The following is a 24,957-nucleotide window of genomic DNA, read 5'->3' as shown; positions in this document are numbered from 1 at the left end:
TTATGTTCTTTAATGTTTTCCCTTTAAATATCTAGAAAAACCAAAAACTTTTTAAAATTTTTTGAAAAACCAAAAAGAATGTGATTTATGTTTCTGTACAGAAAAATCTAAAAAACCAAAAATATTGTGTTTTAAAGTTTGTACAGAGAAAAACCAAAAAGATTTTTAGATTATTTTCTCACTGAAAATTATGTCGGTTATTTAAGTTTGTGAAACATGCCTGCATGTCTTGGTCCTATGATTCACTTGTGGATTGAAGGTTAGCCATTTATTTATTAATTTAAGTTAACTGGGGCGATTAAATTTATCTTTATTTTGTTTTTTATGCTCCTCTAAATATTGAGTTTTTGAAGCAAAAAGAGAAAATGATAGTACATTGATTATTTTGACCCCAAGTTCAGCAAAAAGTAAGCTTAAAAGACTGTGTGCTTAATTGCATTGGTGCATTGGTAGGTCTTAAAACAACCCAGTAGAGTAAAGTATGTGATATAAACATAAAGAAACGCCAAATTGAAAAGGGTGTTAGTCTCTAGCAAAAGTCTTGGTGAGGATGGCAGAAATGTAATAACCAATTATACTCAAGCCTTATATTTGTTGATCACCCAAAAATCAAATAAAGCAAATAACAAGCGTTAAATTTCTGGATATTGTGAGTCTTTATGCGGTTTAACCATCTGGGTATTCATATGCATGAATATTTCACTCGCTTTCTAGAGCAAACCCAAAGTCAGTAAACTTGATCACTGCTGTACCTCGTACAATTTACATTACTGACTTGATCAAAATCCGCTGTTAGTCATACAAATTGTTCCTCCCTTGCGTGCGTCTTAATACCATTAAGAAACGGACCCAGGGGATACAATGTATGTAAGCCGACAGATGGACTCGTGCATACTCACTCACAGTTAAGGAAACTTGATGCATTGCTCAAAATTTCTACAATTGGTATCAAAATTTTGATCAACAATATAATGGTTTAAGTCAAGTTGGGGTGATTTGGCAAAAATCAAACTACGCTTGAACCGAGATTAGAGATTGATAATTTCTGATATTATGTGCTCTAATTGAACTATTTAATCATATCACAAAAATACTTGAATGTGTGTTATTAGACTTATGTGGACAACAATACCAATGACCGACTTATCGTCAGTCATAATATTGCTGAAATATAAAACTGTGATGAATGGCAATTTGGTCAATATGATTCTCTGCTCAAACTCGACAAAATTACAAAAATATGTACTGCTTTTGATAAAATCTTTGAAAAATACAAAAAGATTTAGTTCGGATATTTTTCTGTAAATACATTCTTTAATTCTTAAATGTTTACAAAATACCAAAAATAGTTTTGTTTTCTTTATACAACATATTTAAATAAAATTTAAGTTATGTTTCAGAAATCTGAAACAATTTTAACGTATTAGGTTGTCAGGATATTAGGATTTCTCGATAATTTAACTTATTGATTTATTTCATTAATTTATTCATTTATTTATTTAATTTAAAATTAAATAAAAAGTGTTTAATTCGTTAAAATCCATTCGTTATTTATGGATAACGAACTAGGTGATTCCTTAGCGAACTAGCATCTGGTTCGCTAACCTAATTCGCTTCCGCACTCTGTAACGAATCATCCCTTCGTTATAAATATTTAACGAATCATTACACGAATCGTGTCTTGATTCGCTATCTTTAATTTAACGAATCACATTGTGATTCGCTAACATAAGGTAACGAATTGAGTTAGCGAATGGGCTAATTCGCTAATTTTAAAGTTAAACGAATCGTCTGATTCGTGCAAGCTGTACCTAGGGTTTCGTGAATCGCTATATAAGACAAGATAACGAATAAGCATTTCACTGTTCGACTTCTTTCTTCATTTTTAAGTAACTGTTCAAATTCTCTGATATTTTCGATTTTTAAAGTTGAACATTTCAAAGATCAATTTGAGTGACTAAGGTATACATGTGTTTGGCGATAGCATTTTCATCAAAAACAACATTGATTTAACTGTTAAATTATGATATTTCAGGGGTTTAAGGGTTTTGAACTTTTGAAATTCATTTGTGTATAATTTATGTTATTAATTGTCTGATTTTGATATTATTTTGATCGGAATCACTTTCCGATACCTTTGGTGAACTCTAATCATCTTTTGATTAATGTTTACTGGGTTAATTATGATTATGTGTTCTTGATTGTTACTGTTGGTTCGTTGATCCTTAGGACACTTAGGTAATGAGTCTCAATCTCATTCACCTACATTAACGAAGGTGTTTCCGAGCTCAACGAGCTGATTATCGTGATAGTTCAACGATTATTATGGCCAAATTGAATCTGGGTTTCAATATTGACTATTATTGTTCTTGACAATTTTGACTTTGACTTAGTGGAGTCAAAGAAAAAGTCATAATTTTGACCATTCGTTAGTCTTAGCAAATTGGAACTGTTACGTGTCCAATTCGTTAAGATTTCATACGAACTAGCCTAGCGAATAAGACGTAGTACGAATCAGAGTTTGATTCGCTTAATATATAACGAACTAGAATGTAGTTCGTTAAACTCATTTAGTGATTCGCTAGGCCCAGTTCGTTAAAATATTTACTTGATAGCGAATTGACTGATTCGTTATCTTTGTATAACGAATCAGTGTGATTCTTAACGAATGATATTTAAAGATTTAAAAAAAATAATAAAAAAATAAAAAATTAATTAACTTAATTTCTTAATTAAGGGATTTAAAAATTCTAATACGCGTAACTACATTTATCTTTTGAATTTATATGGTGATATCTATTCTCATATACGTTTTATCTATACAGTACATCATGGCTGAACAAGAACAATCACAGGAACAACCTCGTCAAGAACAACCACAAGGACAACCACCACAACAAGCTCAACAAGCTGAAATGGTCTTATTACCGTTAGATAAGAAGCACAACATCTGTGCTTATGTCGATCATGATGTGGCTGATTTAAGGACGTTCGGAGCGATGTTGAATTTCTTACGCCGTTCAAAGATACATTATGCAATCACTGCTAAACCTAAGGTGTATCTTAGTTTAATCAGGCAGTTCTGGAACACGGCGATATATGTTGAGGAAAGTAATTGGGTTAAAGCTACAATTAATCAACTTCTGATCACGATTGATGTAGAGGTCATTTGTCGGGTACTTAAGTTTGATGATAGTGACGATAACCCGAGTGAGTTTGACAGAACGCTGGTCAGGGGTTTATTTACAAGATTAAATTATGGGGGTGATATTCGTCGGTCCATGTTGAATAAGAATGGTTTATGCCCACCTTACAAGTATTTGCTGCATGTCTTGCTTCATTGCTTGAATGGACGTCGCGGTGGTTTCGATGAATGTAGACTGAGCCTACAATCGGCATTTGTTGCTCTAATCCTGAACAAGCCATTCAACTATTCAGAACTCATCTTTGATCATTTGAAAGAGCAAGTTCAGCAAACTCTACCGACAAAGAAGTTCTTGATGTATCCACGCTTTCTACAATTAATTATTCAAGATTTGATACCGGATTTGGTGATTGATCGATCGTTGGTGAACGACGTTCTTGATATGGAACATATGAAAGCTGAAACGGTGCAGCGGATGTTGATTTATCGGAAGGATAAGCCGCAGGACAAAAGGATGATTGGTCATATAATCAACCCTGATTACGTATGTCCTCCTAATGAGAGCTGGATCCATGATGATTCGGATTCTGAGCGAGAAGGGGGAGAAGGTGGGAACAATGATGGAGGTGATGATGATGATAACAATGGTGATGGTGATGCTGGAGCTGGTGAGCGAGCTCTGAAAGAACAACAAGATGCAGTTGATGCTGCTCTAGCTGCCACCATGAAAGCTCAGCAAGAACGAAAACGAAAAGGCAAGGCTGTAGCTACTGATGAGCCACCTAAGAATCCCCGTGTGTCCTCTGGGGCTGGTGTAATTATTGGTGCACCACCACCTCGTCAATCAACTACTCAAAGCTCGGCGGTGCCGCTAACTACTAGCACCCCTATGCTCACATTAACAACGACGATGGTGTCACATGAGAGGCTCGGCTTAATTCCTCAAACGGCGTTGACCGAGATGCCGAGGCCTCCTGCTGTGTTGTCAACCGTTTCTTCCACAACTACAATGGGACCTCCTCCTCTGCCAACAACTACATTTCCTCCATCTCTGCCTAGTGATGTCTCTTTCATGAGAATCACTCGGCCTCAGGGTCCTATTCAACCAGTTCATCCATCTGTATACAATTTGTCACCTGGACGTCAAACAGAAATGCTGCTTAATCTGTTACACTTATATGAAAACCAAATGGCAGCTGACCGACTCAATCAAGAACGACTCATGGAGAATCAAAGAAAAATGATGAGTTACATTTCGTTTTGTCAGAAGGAGACCAAGTCGCTGCGTGCGATTGTTGAGTCTCAGGGGGTGAAATTAAAAGAACAAGATGAGTTAATTTTACAATTAACTTGTAAAGATGATGCCCTCAAGAAACTCAAAAATGATGATGATGATCCTGACGAGTCTGATGCAGGAGGTGAGCCTAAACAATCACATGGTTCATCCTCTGGTGTTGGTGTGAGTGGCGCTGATGATTCAAACAAACAGATAATTTCATTTCAAGTCCAACAGCGGCCAAGCCGATAGAGATGATTGAGGCTAACACGGTAATATTTATTGATGAATTGGGGATAGTTAGAAGTATGATGAACAGAGATGAGATACAGATTGGTGAGTTTGTGGTTAGATCTTTGACAAGGGAGCAGATCTCGATTCTACTTGGGCTGAATGACGATCAGCTGACTACATTAGAGACTGAGCACGATGTCGAAGTGATCAATGAGGAAGAAATGGAAGATGATCCGTTATTTATGAATACGGACTTTATTTATGAGAACGAAGAGATTGAAATGGAGGATGTTACTGCTGAAGAGTACTCGGACTTGTATCAACACGCAAATGTTGATCAAGGTACTCCGGTATTTCATGAAGGCGTAATTAAAGAAACTGAGGACGATTTGGAGAAGATTGTGCAGCGAACGGTTCCTTCACTCAAAGAAGTGACTGATGATGACATTGAAAGATGGTTCAAACGCCAGAAAGTGGGTAAGATCATCAGTGCTTTTCGGTATGTAGATAAAGAAAGAAAGGATACTGCTGCTGCTTGAATTGAGGCAAATCAAATGACTACCTTCAAGACAGTTTCTAAGGTATATGGTGACATTTTCTCATGGCTCTATGATTCAGACCTGAAGGTATGTATTGTGAAATGGGAAAAAGGTGTGCAATATTACGAGAGGATAATGGATGTGTTAACATTACCGCGTTGGGATGTACGCACCCTCGCGAGACGTCCATTTATCAATCGTGGGGGCAACCGAACTGCTGAGTAGTTTCATCAACACTTACTGTTCGAGGTCAATCATGGCTTCAATTTCTTCAAGCCCCAGGTCCCAAGACGTAAACGTACTGATGAGATTGATCCGAGGATTGGCTGGAAGAAACTTGTTTTGAAAGTGAAGCCACCAAAGACAATGAAAAGAGTTCCTGTGAAGACAATGCCACAAGATATTTATCTGTCTTTCAACCGTTGGTACTATGACAATCGTACTGGCGAGGCCGTTATTGTTCGTGGTCGAGGACTACAGACTGAGCTCATCAAGATAATCGATCCGATGTGGTTGGTTAATTTATCAGAGACAGAAAATGACGTGCTACACAGGAAGCAAATTTTGTTTGAACGCCAAAAAGATTACGACCTGGCTATGCAATTCCAACGTGTTGTTCGTGTATGCCATGAGCACGGGATTCATAGTTGCAAAGATTGGCAGACAAAGCGTTTCAAATAAGTTAAAGACAAAGAGCTCAAGACGAGGGGGTGTCTGTTAGTGCACGGTTTTGCGTCTCGAGTCTTTGTAATTATCATTAAATGTTTATTTGATTATTTTAATGTAATATTTAATGTTTGTTTATCTAATTCGTTATGTCATGTCTAGTTCGCTAGGAATGTTAGCGAACTAAGACTAGTTCGTTAAGGTTAGGTCTAGTTCGCTAGGAATGTTAGCGAACTAGGACTTTATAATGTATTCCCTCCTGATTCGTTAGGGGATGTTAACGAATCAGGGGGTGGTTCGTTAAGTTATTTAAGTTATTTAACGAAGGGGATTCTGGTTCGCTAGGGGATGTTAGCGAACCAGATCGTCTTCTATATATAGTGAACCACTGTTCACTTGTAATAGAGAGAAGTTTTTGAGAGAACTAATATTATTCTGAAATAAGTTAAAGTATTCTCTCTCTCTCACAAGCTTCACGATTAATAATATTGATAATATACATAACAATCAAACTAAGGTATAGAAAGAGTTAGATCCGTTTAATTAATATCAACATATAGATCTGGAACAGATCTGAGTTGTTGATTAGAACGAGTGTAAGTAAGGGGATCAAACAAATGGTCTGGTGCTTGGTGTTCCCTTGAAGAATTTCAACTTTGAAGACCAATGCTTATCGTGCAAGAAGGGAAAGCAACACAAGAAACCTCATCACACCAAGAAGGTTGATTCAATTGTCAGTACCCTAGACCTACTTCACATGGATCTTTTCGGTCCCGTGAATGTAAAGAGTCTAGGTGGAACGTCATACTACTTGGTAATAACAGATGATTACTCTCGATACTCTTGGGTATACTCCGCAACAAAATGGGGTGGCTGAGAGGAAGAACAGGACTCTAATTGAAGGAGCCAGAACTATGTTGGCTGATGCTAAACTTCCCGTGGTATTCTGGGCTGAAGCAGTGGCCACAGCCTGTTATATCCTTAATCGTGTTTTAACTGTTAAAAGGCTAAATAAAACTTGTTATGAACTTATGCATGGTCGAAAGCCGAACTTGAATGGTCTCGAACCATTCGGGTCCCCATGTACGATATTGAAGTGTTTGCTCCTGTGGCAAGATAGGAGGCAATCCGACTATTTTTGGCATTTGCTGCACACAATCAGATGAATGTGTTCCAGTTAGATGTAAAAAGTGTCTTTCTGAATGGTAAAGTCGATGAGGTAGTGTACGTTGAACAACCTCTGGGTTTTCCTGACCCTGACTTTCCTGATAATGTGTACAAGCTGAGTAAAGCGCTATATGGTCTACATCAGGCCCCTCGTGCCTGGTACTCAACCTTGTCTGATTATCTGCTTGAAAATGGGTTCGAAAGAGGAAAGATTGACAGCACGCTGTTTGTCAAGAGAAAAGGGCGAGATTTTCTACTAGTTCAAGTCTACGTGGACGACATCATATTTGCTGCATCAAAAGTCGTCATGTGTCAGGAGTTTGAAAAAGTCATGAAAAAGAGGTTTGAAATGAGTGCAATGGGTGAATTAACTTTCTTTTTAGGATTACAGGTTGATCAGAAGAAAGATGGGATGTTCATCCATCAAACTAAATATGTCCAAGACGTTCTCAAACGCTTCAAGATGGAGGATAGCACTCCATTTGATACTCCGGTTTGCGTCAACCACAAACTGGGCGCTGATTCGGACAGTGATGAAGACGTGGACCCCATCCAATATCGAGCAATCATAGGATCTTTAATGTATTTAACTGCATCTAGACCTGATATTATGTTTGCAGTTTGTCTTTGTGCTCGATTTCAGGCAAGCCCAAAGGAATCTCACATGAAGGGAGTGAAGAGAATACTGCGGTATCTCAAAGGCAAGCCTAAGCTGGGACTGTGGTACACGAAAGGGGGAGACTTGGATTTAGTCGCTTACACAGATTCTGACTATGGAGGTTGCAATCAGAACAGGAAGTCGACAACCGGTGGATGTCAGTTTCTAGGAGGAAGATTGGTTTCGTGGCAGTGCAAGAAGCAGACCTCTGTAGCCATTTCCACCTGCGAAGCAGAGTACATGGCAGCATCTAACTGCTTCTCCCAGGTTCTTTGGATACAACAGCAATTGCGCGATTACGGTCTGAATTTCACTCAAACTCCTAGTTGCATTGATAACACGGCTGCAATCTCAGTAACTAATAATCCCGTAAAACACAGCAAAACTAAACACATTGACATTCGTCATCATTTTATACGGGATTGTGCTGAGAAGAAATTGATAGTGCTCGAAAAGGTTGATTCGTTAGATAATTTCGCTGATCTTTTTACTAAAGCGTTTGACCGAACTCGTTTTCAAAATCTCGTTGAGCTTAATGGGATGATCAATCCCGAGTAACCGTATTTTGAGTTTAAAAAAACGTCACTATCGCTTAGAATTATGTCGGTTGCTTCAGTTTGAAGGACATATCTTCGGATGTGTTTGGTCCTCACTTCTAGCAGTAGATTATGAGGATAGCCATTAACCAGATGACTGAAAGGGACCGGGGCGGTTTATGATGTGTTTTTATTCTTTCGCTGAAAAATAGTCGTTCATACTTAGTTAGAAGGACACATATTCGTATGTGGTCGGTCCAGCTGATCCATTGAATCTTCAGGATAGCCGTTTACCTGAAGACTTTAACTTGATTGGGGCGATAGAATTTAAAATTTTTCTTTTTGGGGAGATGATATACTTTTTCAAGTCTATAACTTCGTAAGAAGTTTCTATACAATGTTTCTAAGAAAATTGATCCAACCTTGGAAAGTGATACACAAACTATTTCTGTGTGCTTACCTAGTGAAGTTATTAGGCCTAAAAGACTCTAGAACAGTTATTGTATGTTATGGTAGCTTTTTATGGTGCGTAAAAGTTAAATGATACTAACTAAATCTTCTCGATTTAAAGGGAAGACTCATTAAGAGTTGTGTATGTCTCCATATACATCTTTCCGAATGATAAGCAGAAAAGCTATTACCCAGTCATACACGAGCCCGTGAGTGTTCTGATTTCCGAGAAGATAGTGTGTCCAGTACCTGCAGTGATCCAGATTCGGGACTTGCAGTAGGCTACTGTTTGAAGCTCTGTAAATCTTTATTATTTAAAAAAATGATGATGTTAAGCCTTCTGAAGCCTATTATTTTATACTTATCAATCAAGAGGCAAGAAAGAGAACGGGATGAAGACTCTAAAGATCAGATGTACTTACTGTTTAATCAGACACTACGGGTCGAGGTTAACTCAGGGTGACTTGGGGAAAGCCAAATGCGCTTTGAGAATAGATAGGAGACATCACTTCTCTGATGTGTTGTCCAGTTAAATTTTGAGCTTAATTGTACCTAATCAATATCACAGAAGCGATGAAAACCATACTAAGTTGTTTACCTGCTTACAACCTGTTTATTTATGTCATAATACCACTGAACATGGATCTATGTCACAGTCACCTAACTAGTATGATTCCTGTTTGGATCTTTTCTAAAACATTCTAGTCCCTGTCAAGACTGAAATTTGATCCCGTGTATTTTATTTCTAAAGTTTCATTGCATATGTCATTTTATGGTTTAAAACTTGGTTACTTGGTCCTTGATCGTGACATTTAAATCTTTAAAGGAAGTTTTATAAGACGATCGTAGAATGTTCAATTTAATAAGGGACTGATATGTAAATTTCCATATTAAGCGAAGTTGTTTAAACAGGCGAAGTTAAGGGGTAGGCGAAGTTAACCCTAACTTCGCCTGTATAAGTCAAACATATATAAAGGATGTTCTGGTCAAACTCTTAACTATTTTCAAAAACCCAGCGAAGTTGTACCGACGAACTTATAATATTAAACCCTCGGCGAAGTTACCTCTCTAATCATCTCTTGTTGTTAATCTCCGTTTTAATCCGTGTTAAAGGTGTGTAGGGTCGAGAGACTTATAATTTGTGTCAATGTCGTTAATCAGATGTCGTTTTGGTCCGATTTGAGACCTCGTTCATCCAAACTTTACACACCCACTTTTCAAGCTCGTTTTAACGTGTTCGTAACCAACTTGATCGTCTAGATCTCGTTAATTACGTGTTTTTATTATCCACAATCACCAAATTCACCAAACAAGCATCGAGTGGCTTTCTAAACCTTTGCCGTTTCAGTTCAGGCGAAGTTATCGTTTAGGCGAAGTTGTTCTCAACTTCGCCTAAGGCTTAACTTCGCCTGCTGCTTTAACTTTTAATTAATCAGGGGCGAAGTTATGGTTAGGAGAAGTTATCCATAACTTCGCCTTAGGCTTAACTTCGCCTGATGCTTTACATCTTATTTAAAAGTTAATCTGCTGTCAGGAGAAGTTATTGTATAGGCGAAGTTTTGCTCAACTTCGCCCTATGTCTAACTTCGCCTGCACACTAATGTTTATCTTAACTTCGCTCATGGTAATAGGCGAAGTTATGATCTACTTTGACGATTTTCTAACTTAGTCCGTTTGTTATGCAGATATGGCAGCTGTAGCAGGAGCCGGTGGTGCTGGTGGTGACGAAGGTGGTGATAACAACCGTCAGTTCTTTCCGGGGCACAATATGTACATAACACTGGACCCGGATGCTAGCGGTGTTGATGATTATCGCGAGATCATCACTTTTCTTATTCGCTCGCGTATCTTCCATGCTATTACTACAACTCTGCCCATTTCTCTGCCAAAAATAGAAGACTTCTGGCAAACGGTTGAGTATGATTGCAGAGTCGAGCCCCCAGTAATGCGCGCCACCATTAACAATCAGGTGGTGCAGTTCTCGTCTAAGCAGATAAGGGTTGCCTTGCAGTTCGGGAACGAAACGAGAGATGATCCTACAGACTTTGTTGCTCCATTCAGAAATGGTGCATTTTTAAGAATGGGCTATTCTGGTCCATTGGGTGACACTCAGAGGCGCAAGGGATTTTTGTTGGATCAGTGGGGCTTTCTAATGTATGTGATGATCGTATGCATGTCGGGTTGTAAGGCTGGAACGGACGGTATGGGTGCCACGATGCAGTCGGCAATGACAGCACTGACTTACAACAAGCGTTACAGCTTCAGTCAGATGGTGTTTTATAAGATCGACCGTCAGAGACGAGCAGTGGCTCGTGAAAGATTCTTGATGTATCCAAGAATTTTACAAATGATCTTGAATCATGTAGCTCCTACGCTACCTCAGCGCTGACCGATTCGTTATGTAGAGAGTGTCAGCAAGAGAATATTTGCACAATGCTGAGCGTCGAGTGCTCGAAGTAAACCAGAGCTTTGTCCACTACATACTCCACTATTTGGTTATTTGATCAACCCAGCGTATGTTGCTCCTCGTGGGGACGAGTTTCGGGATCCGGCACCGTAACAGGCTGTTGTTTCCCAACCACCTCCTGTGGTAGAGCAAGCACTACCTGCTGCTCCTGTTGTGGCACCGGAGGAACACGTAGACCTTGAAGCTGCATTTGGTGGCCAAGGATTTTTTGACATGGAACAAGTTGATCCTGAGGAAGAGGTTCAGGTTTCAGTTGCACAGGTTTCTAGTATGGATGTGCCGTTGGTAGCTACGTCGGTAGCTGATTCTGAAAGAACCGATTCTGACTCCTCAGCAGATGATGTTGCTGAAGCAAGACAGATACTGGTCGCCCAAGAGAGGATTCATGGAAAAAGAAAGAAAGATAGTGATGATAGTGAATCTGATTTTGAGGAGGAGTTAGATCGGTTGGTTCGTCGATCGAAAAGGCCAAGAACGGGTGAAGGATCGGGAGCTGGTGAAAGCTCGAGGGTGGTTCGTTTCTCTCCACCTGCTCTATCTGGTATGACTATGGTCCCTGCATCGTTGTCTGTGACAGGACCGATCACCTCAGGTGCCCACGTGTTGACAACATCATCTTCTTTTGGCATTCCACCTACCACAATTCAGCTTTCGGCTCCAGAAATTGTCTCTTTGCCACCTCCTACACTTACTCCATCGGAGGTTGTTGCAAGATTCGTTGAGTCGACACTGGTTGCCACTGCAGGGTTGTCTGTTACGATACCACCTGCGGTTACTTATCAGCCTGTTTCTGATGTTCCTGCTACTTTGGGAATCCCTTCACCATATGCTCAAGACACTTCTCATATGAGGTTTGATTTTGATGCAACTTTATCTGACTCGGACAGAATAGCAGCTCTTGAAAGGGTCGTGGCAGAACAGTCGAGAATAAATCTGATCCAGGCTCACGCTATTCAGCGCCTTGTTGCAGAGAATCAGATTCAGTCATCCCTCCTGATTGAGCACGGTAAACTTTTTGATGCCTTGAAACAGTTCTTGGCATCTCAGGGGGAGACGAGTTGCAAAGGCGATGAGTTGAGGACGAAGAAGAGGAATGATCGAGACGATGATCCCAATGCATCGAAAGGTGCAGGTGGTGAGTTGCCAAGAACGGAACAAACTCTTGGGACTTCCACATCTCAGGGGGAGTCTACTGGTGCAACTGGTGAATCAGGGGGTGATGATGTGGTGGTAGTGGATGTTGAGGAGATGTTGGATAATGATACTGTGGGAGATGATGATGTGTTACCGGTTGAGGAGATTGAGAAGATTGGGGCTGACATTGTAATTGATAGTGAGATTGAAGAGGGAGAGATTGTGGAGGAAAACGTTGAGCATGAAATTTCAGAGGTTGATAAGTCAAATGTGGGTCAAGACATGGGAAGTGATGAGACGGAATGGGAAGAGCAGCCGAGATTGAAAGAAGGCTACGCTAAATGGTTTGTGAAGACAAAGAAGCCAGCGGTTCCTACTATGTTCAAGAAGAGTTACAACATCAAAGGGTATGCTGAATCTAAAAAGGGGATTATTTGCTGGCTATATGATGAGCAGTTGAGGCTATTTGTGATTAAACGTTTTGACGGAGTTCAATACTTCAAAAGGCTGTTGAGATCATTGAATACTTTGCCGGAGTGTGAGGTGAAGGATTTAGCCAAGTTGGGGTTGATAAACAGGAGTGATGATAATATGGCTAGGATTATTGGAAAGATCGTGTGGAAAGAAAGTATAAAAGATAAAAAGTTCGAGTTGTTAAAACCGCAGAAAGGAAAGCTCGTTGAAGATAAAGACGGAGGAATGAGAGCTGATGGCAAACCTTGGATGATAATGAAGTATAAGCCGATCCGGTGTTTAAAAGAAGGGCCGATGAAACAAATGCCCAAGGATGTCTTAAAGAATCTGAAATGGTGGTATGTCGATAGTGAAACAGCTGAAGCGGTGATGGAGGATGAAGATGAACAAGAGTTGCTGAGAGTGTATGATCCAATGCACTTGGTGAATTTGTCTCAAGCTGACTTGCAGGTGCTAAACGAGAAAAAGATATTCTATATTCCGGCATGGAAAGAAGAAGCCAAGAAATACCAGAGAGTCGTTTCTATTTGTATCAGAGAAGGAGTTCAAGCTTGAAGACGGGAGAGACAAGATTTTGGGATTACAAGACACGTGATTAAAGATAGAGATATGAAGCTACTGCCAAGGGGGAGTCTGTTGGTACGTTATGTCAGTAGTTCAATATCTAGTGTCTGTAATCGTGTTAGTATGTTTGGTTTTGGTTTGTATAGGTGTCTCACAAGTTCGCCTAATATAAGCGAACTTGTGGAACAAGCGAACTTATTGACAACTTCGCCTAGCATGTTAGGCGATGTTTTCGAATGCTTTATATTCTTGGCTTACGGCTTGTATTGTTAAGTTTTTTGAACAGTTGGTCAGTGCGTGTAATTGTGATTTGCATATCACGTGTTAAAGGAGTTGCAATACGTGTCTTTTGAGTATTGTAACGTGTATTTGTGCTAGGGTTTAACGTATATCGCATAGAACACTCGTATCGTCTTATGTAGGGATTCCGCACCTACGTAGTACGAGATACTTCCGTGTAGATCCGGCTGGGAACCTACAGTTTTAGTATTTTTATTGAAAGAAAATATGTTTTATTATGACAAAGTTATGGATTTATATGTAATGTTTTATGAATGTTTTAACGTTCCACAAATGTTTTAATTAACTCTGATATTAAGAACTACGTTTAGGAGTAAATCCAACACGAAAGTAGGGCTACCGGTAACGGGGCCTTACAAGTTGGTATCAGAGCAAAGTTTGAGAGATTTAAGCATCCTACATGCTTAAACTCGAACAGAGAATGGGATTGAAGTAAGAAAAGCAAAAAGATGCCAGTTCAAGAATGCCATGTGTCGCTCAAGCAAGCTCAGCAAAGGTAAGATGCATGATTAAATGATATATGATAATGATAAAGAAAGGATATGTGAACGACAGGGATAGGGATAATTGATTGTTTGATTTGACTAACTGTTTAAGTAGAACCAGCACAAATAGACTCATAAAGGGAAGTGTATAGGACATGGAAGGTAACGTGATCAGCTAATCACAGCAGGCCAATGTTATTACCTGTTAGCCTTACCATCCTTATACTAAATAGTTCCTTGGGTGATGATGTTTGTGTTTTCCCTTTTAGAATACGATGGCTGGAACTGGGGAGATTGTGAGAGGAGGAGGTAGACGTCGTGGCAGGCCTCGTCGTGCCCAGCGACCTTCGGTCGAAACAGCTTCCAACACCGAAGATGAAGGAAGCGCAGCTGGAGGAAACCCGAACAACAACGAAGGGGTTCAACTGGATCCCGCGATTCAAGAAGCTATTGTTCAAGCTGTAGCTACTGCTGTGAAGAATATAACTCCTGTAGGGTCTGCTGGAAGCCGTGAAATAACTGCTGAAGGGGCAGGTGGTGATGGTGGGAGAGATGAGGAAAGAGAAAGAGAGGCCTCGAGTGAGGTTACGTCTTTGACAGTTGACGATAGGAAGAGAGGCCGAGGTGGTTTCAATTATAAGTCATTCAAGGGTTATGACCCGCCAAAGCTGACTGGTTTGGGAGACGCAATCGCTACCCTTCAATGGATAACCTCCGTGGATAAAATTATCCGCATTAGCGAGTGTCGTCCTGATCAAGCTGTCGGTTATGCCACCCAATCGTTTGAAGAGGAGGCGATGTATTGGTGGGAAAGTGTGGAGCAGAGGAAGACTCAGGATGAGATTAAGGCGATGAAGTGGGAGGACCTGAAAGAACTGGTTATGAAGAAATTCTGTGCTGACGCCAAGGTTGAGAGGGCGGAGATGAAGTTTCTGAACCTGAAAGCCGGGACGATGACACATCGTGAGTATACCACCAAGTTCAACCGAATGTCTAGATTGGTACCGATATGGTTAACACTGAGGCTAAGAGGATCAAATGTTATGTGAGGGGATTGCCACAGAAGGTCCGCATGCTAGTCAGGACAAGTAAACCTGCTACCTTTGACTCTGCTGTTGAGCTTGCAGAGGTGGTTTATGCAGACCTGGTTGCGGATGACGTTGTGGTGGAAGAAGAAAAGAAAGATAAGAAGTGGGTTGCTCCTGTTAAACGATCTGGTACTTAGTTGTGGAACTCCAAGGATAAGAAGCAGAAAGTGTGGGAGAAGGGATCGTCTAAGACCTGCGGAAAGATGCATGGTGGTGAGTGTAAGTGGAGTAGGAGTTCTGATGTTTGTAACAAATGTGGAAAGACTCACGGTGGAGAATGCATGATGGGGTCTAATGCATGTTATAAGTGTGGGAAGGTAGGGCATTATGCCAATGAGTGTAGTGCGAAGCCAGCATGTTACAAATGTGGCGAGACAGGCCACATGGCGAGAGAGTGCACCGGTGGTGAGGCTGGAGGTAGTGGGAAGAAAGATGCTGACCAAGCAAGGCCGAGGACTAGGGCCTACATGTTGACCCAAGAGCAAGCCAAGCAGATTCCAAATGTCGTCACAGGTACGTTTCTAGTAAACGGTATTTCCGCTTCAGTATTGTTTGATTCGGGCACAAACAAAAGTTTCCAAGCTGACCTGGCAGCTCGACCCCAGCCAGGGGCTCTGCCCCTTGGACCCTGCAAGGGGCTGCCGCCCCTAGAACCCCGCTGCCAGGGGCGCTGCCCCCGGACCCCCGTTCGTTGTGGGTAATAACTAAGACTAGAAAGATGATATAAGTAGTGATAGTTAATTGATACGTGTGATTATTATACAGTCAGCCGTGCGCAACTGAAGAAAGGGATTACCATTAACGGTGAACGTAACCGCATACAGGTGAGTTTCTAGCCCCATCTCCTTGTTATGTTTTCGGGGCTGTGTGCATACTCAATGTGATTGTTAATACATTTATCCTAAGTGATAAGTGTATGCCTTATGTGATTATGTGAAAGGTAAGAATGATTGCTTGCCGGTACGTGAACGATCTTCGGATATTGCACGTACTGTCAAGTTATAATGCTATGATTGATTGTTAATACATTTATCCTAAAATCAAAACGTTCGTTTTTACTAAATTTATTCAAAACTATGATAATGACCACTTTTGATGTTTTGATATAGTAGTCAGTTCGTTAATCATAACATTGTCGGTTTTATAAGTTTTTATAAAACACTCGTTTAGGGGCTGTTTGATGTTCTATGTAAGATCACACCAGTTCTTTAAATTTTTATAAGTTTTTATTTAAATATATTTAAGTTATGACAATTTTTACGATTACAAATTAAAATGTGTAGATTTTTATAAAAATATTTTCAGAATTATTAAACTTACTTATAAAAGTTCATTTTATATGTTATATTTAACCAATAAATCATCAGTTTATATCAAACGGTACTCTAAAAATCCGATTATTTTTTGAGTGGTCCAAATACTTTCATATAATCTCTTAAAAATTTCCATAACTTAAATCTTTAGCTATAATACTCTTTTTTAGCACAAATCTATTGTTAAAACTCGATTAAAAGAGACACCACAAACCATATCAAGGTTTCTACAATGGACTCCAAATTTCATGTGTGATCTTATAAGGATATTTCTGAGTTCTCCACAAAATTTCAAAACTTTCCAAACTGGTTTGCTATTTTTCCCCATAAATCATCAATAATTGGTAATAAAATCGCTTAATATTCTCCATTTATTGAAATATTACCAAATTTTGACACAGACTAGAAAAATTATGTTACATTCTAATCCTAAACAGCCTTTAAACGAGTGTTTCGGGTGATAGCGTTGCGATTTTCAATTGGTTAAGGCCTCTTTACAAGTTTCCGTGTTCTTGTTTAGCTATATAGTGTATCTACAGATCAAGTAACAAAAAATCAAGCATAGAACATCAATCATCCACCCTTGTAACATAAGGTTTCGGCTAGGGTTTGAAATCGAGTTTTTAAACCATAAAAAGCGATATAAACATTCGAATCCGTGTTTTTGGCAAAAAAAAAAATATTTGATTTTGATTTGTAACCATGTTTAGGATCAAAATATGTCTTTGAACCATTTTGATGGTTTTTACATGGTTTTCACTAATCAAAACATAATCTTTAGGTTTAAACATGATTAAACAAGCTTCAAAACTCATCAAAAATGAATTTTACTTTAGGCTTTTAGCTGGAATTAGAGAGTAGCAGATGTGTTTTGAGTTATTTGTAATATAGTTTGTGAAATAATCAAGTATTGAAGCTTATATGTTAAGATATGTTAAGGGGTGGGACTCCCATGGGTTGTGGCCGCCACTATGGCCGCCCCTTGGGCCCCTCTTTTGGCCACTAATGCCTTGTTTTGCATACCAAACGTGAAATCCCGAGTCCAAGTTTTGTTCGGCTTCGGTTTTTGATGAGAAAAATAGTTCGGGTGTGATAAACATCGCAAAAACGAGTGTTTTTCATCTAAGTTTTGTAAATTAACAAAAACGTATTGACTCATTGTAAAAATCATAAAAATTTTCATGATTTGCTTACAACATCTCAAGTAAGTTTTTTATAAGTCTTTTTCGGCCTGACGGATTATACAATGCTTCTTTTGGTACTTGCGTTTGGGTTGAAGATCACAACGTATTGATAAACGAAATTTTTTTTTCGTTTAAAGGTTTTTGCAAATACTGAAGCTATAATATCAACATGTTATTTGTTATAATACATATATCACTCGTATATGCCCCCTGATATATCCGGGTCATTATTAGTATCGTTCGGTTATGGTTTACTCGTTACGAAATAACCGGTTAATTGTTTACTCGTTACGTAATAAATAAGGTATGCATCGTTTTGTCACGAATGTCATAATATAAAACAATATTCATACATTAGTAAGAAAACTAAATGCTTATTCCAAAATTAATAAATAATAAACTAAACAAACTTAAAAAGTAAATAAGAACGTTAACATTTTTCTACGAAGTTGAGTAAAAGAAACAAACAAATAGTTAAAACCTTGTTAGGCTTCACTATTTAAAAAGTGCCAAACCATTCTTTCATAATAAAATGGGCCATTGCTTAGTTGTTTAAAAAGGCCCACTTAATCATATTTTGATATTAGGTCGTCTTTCTCACGTTAATTATTTCTATTTTTAGCAGAGACGCAGGTGACACCCGGGAAAAAAAATATGGCCGTCTTAGTTTACTCTTTTTTCATCTCAAATATGACTGTCTTAGTTTACTCGTTTTTTATCTCATGATCTCAATGCATATAATAGAGAAGATGTAAATAATTTTTTACTTCGCCATGAAAGTTTAGAATATCTCGGGCACCCCTTCCCTACCTCCCCCCTTGGACGTTGTTACTATGAATAATGCGTTCGGGGCATTAGTGTTATTTCTTGATTTATTGCATTTTATTTTAATTATTTTGTTTTATATTTGTTTACCCGTTGATCTTGTTAGTTTACATATATAAGCACTCAAGATATGAAATAAAAATCAATCATTCCAGCTTAATTATATATATAGATAAAGATCAAATTTTGGTGCCATAACTTCTTTTAAGAAACCCAATTTTTTATTATTTAGGAATTTAGTTTCATCCTTTGAACAAGTTTATTGGTGTTGGTGTGTTGGCTCAAGTGTGTTTTGCTAAGTTTTTTGTGGTTATGTTGTCTGCCTGTGTTCGAACCCCCTTGGCTGTGTATATACATCACTTACTTTTTTATCTTTTTGTTATTTTATCACATCACATTTTTTAAAAGGCATTTCAATATAGATTATTTTCAATGTTCTTTTTAAGTATTATTGAGTTTTAAATTTAGTTTCGGTATCGTAACGAATTTAAGCGATGCAAACTAAAAACGCAACGCATCGTCGCCGTAACACCCGTGTTATTGTTTATTCAGTTTCGATACCGTAACAAACCTAGCCAATAACAAAATTAGTTTTTATGTTTACTTATGGTAAATCGTTACCGACCCAATGGATGTTGACTCGCCACTGTAAATATGTCAATTTTTCAAAATTATTTTTTAGGTTTAGTTCCATTGTTGTGGCGAACCTATAGATGCCAACCAAATTTTCGTCACAACTCCTGTAATTTGCCAACTGAATAAACGTCGTTTTACTATATTATTTTGTGTGTCATAAGCTATACGTTTACTAATTTATTTTTCTATCAGATACCAACCGTATATGTGTCTCTTTCATCATAAGTTGTATGCGTGCTGATACTATTTTGGGCGTTCACATATAATTTTTTGATTTAGTGCAGGTGTCGTGACGAACTTAACAAATACCAATCGAATTTGGGTCAAGCCACCGGGTTGCGGCGGGTTTAAATTTGTTTTAATATCTAAAAGTTAGAAGAGTGGTTTTCTTGGGATCCTTTAGGGCGCGTTCGTTTCACGGAATGAAATGTAATTGGAATTTGCATAAGATTTGGAATTTGAAGGAATTAGATTTGGAATTTGAACATTCCAATAGAAATTGGAATTAAGGGGAATTGAAATCCAAAATACATTTTTAATGTGTTCGTTTGACAAATGAACAGAAATCAAGAAGTTTTTTTTTAACAATGATAACGGCGAAAACAATTTAGTTTTTTTAGATTTTTTGTTTTTTATTTATATTTTGCGTTATGATTTTTTATTTTTATTTTTTTGATTTTTTTATGGGTTTTCTATTAAGATCAAAAACCCTTTAAATAAATATTCAAAAATAATAATAAAAAAATCATAACTCAAAATATAAATTAAAAACAAAAAAAATAAAAAACTCAAATGTTTTATTCGTTATCCTCGTTAAAAAATAATAAAAAAAACTCGAGATAAGATTCCAATGAATTTCCTTGAATTCCTCCACATTTTGGAAGGATTTGAAATCCTTGTATTTAAAGGAATTTAAAGGAATTGAATTCCAATTCCAATTCTAATTCTTTGAACCGAACACACCAAAATGAAATTAAGATTCCAATTCCAACAAAACAAACACGCCATGTCATGGGATTCTAATTCCAATTCCTTTGAATTCCCACGATTATCCTTTTCCTCACACATCAAATTCCCCAACCGTAATCAAGTAAGTAATGTATACGCATTACATGCAACACATTCATGCAGAGATCATAAAGTTAGAAAATTAGTGTGGAATAACACACCAAAAGAAAAAAAATAAAATAAGGAGAATTAAAATTTGAAAAACAAAGAATTTAGATGATGTTGCATATATATATCAGAGTCCTGATTTATAGGGAACACCGGCATCTTTAACCCACTTGTCTCCCTGGATAAACGGTGTGACAGTGAACTTGCTTGCTTGCTTGCTCGTTATGAACTTCAGTCCTTTCCAAGTAACCCTATTCGTTGTAACTCCACCGGGACCATAATTAGCGTATTCCGCGTAGAATATGGTGAATGGAGCTGATGATCCCACCCATGGCAACCATCCTTTTGGATCAATCAAGCTTCCCATCATGCTGTTCATAAAAACTGTGGTTGAATAGTTCTTCCACGGACGTCCAAGAAACGTATGAACATCGCTCAGGTTCCCGTAAGGCCAAATGGTGCAGTTTTGGATCGAAATGCCAGTGTTTTGATTTGGATCGAACTTGCCTTGTGCTGTGATCGTGTTTTGTTGTCCGGGCATTGGTCTCCGGGGTAGTATGTTACAATTTTGAATAACAACAGCTGAGTTGCCAAAAATGAAGTCAACTGTGCCATAAATGTTACATTCTCTATAAAACTGACGGTTTGAATGTACGTAAAGAGAGTCTTGGAAAGCATCGATCCTGCAACGGTAGAATACAGACTGGTCTGCTGTCGACATTAGTGCTACCGCTTGATGCTTGACTGCACCAGCAGTGTTGCGGAACCCCATATCACGGGCTATAAAACCTTTTCCGAACACAGCTGCGTCAATAGAAAGGTTAATTATAAACTTTGTGATCGCAAATAACATTGTGAACAAACCGCTAACTGATTTTTTGAGTTAGTAGATGGTTTGAAATTTAACTTAAGATTATTAGACATTTTGTGAAATCTTTTTACTTCGAGAAAGCTTGGTATCGTGTGAGCAAGCTCATACAAATTTTGATAATTTCTTTCGGAGTTCGCCTGACCAGCAAACAAACTTGCCAAGTTTGTTTGTTGATACGCGAACTCCAAGGAATGTTCACAAAACTTAACCATTGGCTTCAAGTTAAGTACAAGAACCTTAAAAAAAATTGTCTACAAACACTTAATTATTGAATCTTAACTCATCTACTAATCCTAAAGACAAAAAATATTAGAAAATTCAGTAAATGTATATTCTCACCAAAAGTTGCTGACTGAAATGTTGGTGTGCCATCAACTACATTTAAACTTGCGGACACAATTGTAGAATCCATGCCATCCCCAATCATCATGACATTCCATTTGGGTTTTTCCACCCTAACATTCTCAAAGTAAACTCCCTTCTTCACATATATCACAAATCTTTTCTTGCTCTTATCAGGAACTGCTTTTAGAGCATCCACAATTCTCTTATAATTGCCTGATCCGTCCTGTGCAACCACCGCATCAGCTTTGATTTCATCCGCTAACTTTGTGGTTTGCAGCAGCTTCCGGTCCTTCATAGACAACCATTCTGGCAACTCACTGCCTCCTGCTAAACTCATCAATCTTCTTCGTTGGTTGGAAGAGTTTGTGACACTTGAAAACCGTTTGATGATTGCAAGGCAGTTGCTTGTTAACTCGCTTGCTCTCTGAAGGTAGCCTACGACACCCTCTTCAGCATTGTCGATGCACGTTTGCTGATACGTGCCAGCCGCACTTAGCCATGTCATTAGATCGTCAAATAAACCCCCTAATGATACCAAATCGACATCTTTTGCCGATGATAGTGTATCATTGAGATGATCAAGAGCAAGATCCAGTAGCTCACTGCAGTTTTTGAGCTCCGGGAGTGTGGATGCTTTCGATAGCTCATTCATTGCGACAACTATAGCGAGTTTGAGTAACTCATCATGCTGGATATGCGTCGAATTGACTAGAGGCGCGAGCGAGGTGTAACATGTATCCGGGTACAATGTAGAATCACAAATAGCTTTGATTGAAGCCAAAGGGGAATGAGACTGCGAATCATTACCGTTATGGGTGTGGTTTTTGCCTTGTGTAGCTCCCACAACTGCCAAAACTACGACAATAACCAGAATGAGAGATGATAATGCAATGACTGCAATTCTCTTTCTGGTTTTTCTGTGAGCGTAGAGCCGCATTTGATCGGCTTCGTCGAGTTTCCCATAGGATTTGATGCAACTCATGGCTTTTGTGTGTGAATGTTTTCTTGTTATTATTGTTTTTGTTGTGGGTTGATAGAGTTGGTGATTTATAAAGGTGTATATAGTGAAAAAAGAAATATGAGATACGTGCAAAGCACATTGTGGGATAGGTGTTAAATGAAGACATTTCAACACCTGAGTGGTGATCATGAATTCAAACAGCAGGTGACTTTGCCCATTTATACATGACGCCAACTCGTTTTCATGCTTTAATCTTTAATCATCACAGCATACAGACGATAACAATCGTAAATAAAACATGGAGTTTCAATATTATGAGCATACAACTAAATGGTATCTAGTTATTTTATTCACGTATATACTAAGACTAGATATTTTAGACGGTCAACTCTTTTTAAAATAGAAACTAGTATGTGTGCCCGCGCATTGCGGCGGGGACTCAATGAGGATTATATCGGTAAAAGAACCCGTGCTTTGCGGCGGGAACACCAGAGGGATCTGGTCGATATGTAGTTAGTAATAGTAGGCGGAAACAAATAAAATACAATAAAAAGAGTTTATAATAATTTAGAGGTGTAAACCTTGTCAAGAGACATCCATGACCCATAAGAAAAAAATACATATGGGAAGTTGATGCATATTTTAAAATATATATGTATATACGCAGCCATATTGCCCATATCAAAAGTTTGCTCTGATAACACTTGGTCATATAATGCCATCACTATTTTACTAATTTACAAAATCTAAGTGAAGTCTCGGACGCTCGTTAACATCTTTTAAGTATTCTGGAAAGTGCAGTCGAAGCCAATTTGTTTTTCAAGCCCCCCTAAACATAAGCAACCTGAAAACCATAAAAAAGATAGTTATAGCTGTGAACAAAGACTAATACGAGATTATAAAACTTATATCTTCATTATATAGATTTTTCTATAGAATAATGAATCATAATGAAAATTTTTGGCCAAACAAAAACAAAAACAAAAAAAAATAAAAAAAATCTATGTTGTGGACCTCATGTTGCAATAAAGCACATTTTGCAGTTAAAGGTTCCATCATAGCAGCAATTGCGTTATCAACTAAAAGAAACTGTGATGCTTCTATTTGTCAAATCAGCTTTTGAGGGGTAGAACTATCAACAATGAAGAATCTATGTAATAGTAGTTTCTAAAAAATATACTTAAATAACCACCTTGCTAAGCACCAAAAACAAAATAACTAAAACGCTAATTACAATTGGATGCGAATAATTGAAGTGGTGGATGAGTAAACAACCAACTTACATTTTGACAAGTAAGTAGCCTCAAAAGATACTCTGCAATAATGGGCGCCAAGATTTTAACCTTGAAATTGATCCGGGTCTCATATCCAAACTACCCCTAGTCCAGTCTAACATTTGCACCAAATCCTTTCACCCGTTTTAACAAATCTGACCCATATTCAACAGAATTGAAGTGTGGCCGTTAACAAACTCAAAGCGTTCTGGAGATAAGCCATTTGACCCGTACCCGTGAAATCGCATGTCCCGTAAAATCTGTTTCAAATAGTTGAAGCACCAAATTAGCCTTTACTTCTCGCAATCATAATTAAACTAACCTTTTGACAAAAATACCCTTGTATCAATTTGACATGTATTGACGGTAATCCGCCCGTGTACCAGTAGTGAATGAAAGGGTAATTGTTCATAAACAAAGGTTGGCCCAAATGGGATATAAATTTTCAGTAAATCTAACCTGATATGTAGAGAAAAATGTTACCCATAGTCTTCTATGTAAAGGGACGGAAGCTACTCGTCTCTAGTTGAGCAGCTGGTATCATTTGTTTACAAACCTGAACCAATTCAACATATCATATAAGTTTAAAAACACTAATTTTTACATATCAGTAAATTCAGAAATAATCAAACACGTCATAAAAAATAAAAATAAAAGTATAAAAACACCAAATAGAAGCAGCTAGTTTATTAAACTTACTTGTCAAATATGGTCAACTTTTCCCACTTGCGCAATCCTGGGATCAAGATACTCATCGTCACTAAGCTCACTGAATGAAAATACGAACACATGCCTCACAAAGAATAAATAAAAGAATTAAAAATGGGCGAAATTAACTCAAAATGACCCGTATTCAACTTTGACCCAAATGACTTTTGTAACCCGTACAAAAAATATCTCAATCTCTTGACCTGTTTGTGCTAATAGTTGTATCCTTAACATCCCTCAATAAATGTTCCATTCCTGCTGATAGTTGAATCCTATAACAACTCTTGAAAGATTAGCCGTTCATCATTAGTTTAACTTTTGAAGTCAAAAATACAGTTAATGGCAACGTTGATAAACGATACAATAATTATTTTTAAACATCGACTATTTTTAATTTATGATTATAATACTATTGAAATTTTTTAAGGTAAAAAAAACGAGCTAACATCATATGCAGAAAAAGAGATTATAGTTTTAGCATAGATGATATGAATGTTACTAAAAGTATGTTTGTTTTTCTATTTTTATAATTAACATCAAG

General features: G+C 38.0%; 1 protein-coding gene and 1 long non-coding RNA gene across 2 annotated transcripts; both read right to left on the bottom strand.

Moving 5' to 3' along the window:
• Positions 1 to 20,224: 20,224 nt before the first annotated feature.
• On the bottom strand, positions 20,225 to 22,621 carry LOC143555503 (putative pectinesterase/pectinesterase inhibitor 24). Its single transcript, XM_077045035.1, has 2 exons — positions 21,468 to 22,621; positions 20,225 to 21,061 (listed from the first exon to the last, which is right to left on the bottom strand). The coding sequence occupies exons 1-2, from the start codon at positions 22,453 to 22,455 to the stop codon at positions 20,385 to 20,387; spliced, it is 1,665 nt and encodes a 554-aa protein (XP_076901150.1). The 5' UTR covers positions 22,456 to 22,621; the 3' UTR covers positions 20,225 to 20,384.
• Positions 22,622 to 23,140: 519 nt separating this feature from the next.
• Positions 23,141 to 24,237, bottom strand: LOC143555502 (uncharacterized). The gene is made up of 3 exons (XR_013139218.1): positions 24,192 to 24,237; positions 23,718 to 23,968; positions 23,141 to 23,278 (listed from the first exon to the last, which is right to left on the bottom strand). It is a non-coding gene; the product is annotated as an uncharacterized LOC143555502 (long non-coding RNA).
• Between the last annotated feature and the right edge of the window lie 720 nt (positions 24,238 to 24,957).

This window comes from Bidens hawaiensis, unplaced genomic scaffold, assembly GCF_021521415.1.
Source record: "Bidens hawaiensis isolate Kalapana, Puna unplaced genomic scaffold, B.hawaiensis_p1.1 tig00018138_1, whole genome shotgun sequence".
NCBI classification, from domain to species: Eukaryota; Viridiplantae; Streptophyta; class Magnoliopsida; order Asterales; family Asteraceae; genus Bidens; species Bidens hawaiensis.
The sequence above is the reverse complement of the archived record's forward strand: the minus strand, read 5'-3'. Positions and strand labels throughout refer to the sequence as shown.

Coding starts and splice junctions, on each gene's coding strand:
- LOC143555503 (XM_077045035.1), bottom strand. CDS start 22,455: ATGAGTTGCATCAAATCCTATGGGAAACTCGACGAAGCCGATCAAATG. Junction 21,062..21,467: donor ATTTCAGTCAGCAACTTTTG/GTGAGAATATAC, acceptor CTATTGACGCAG/CTGTGTTCGGAAAAGGTTTT.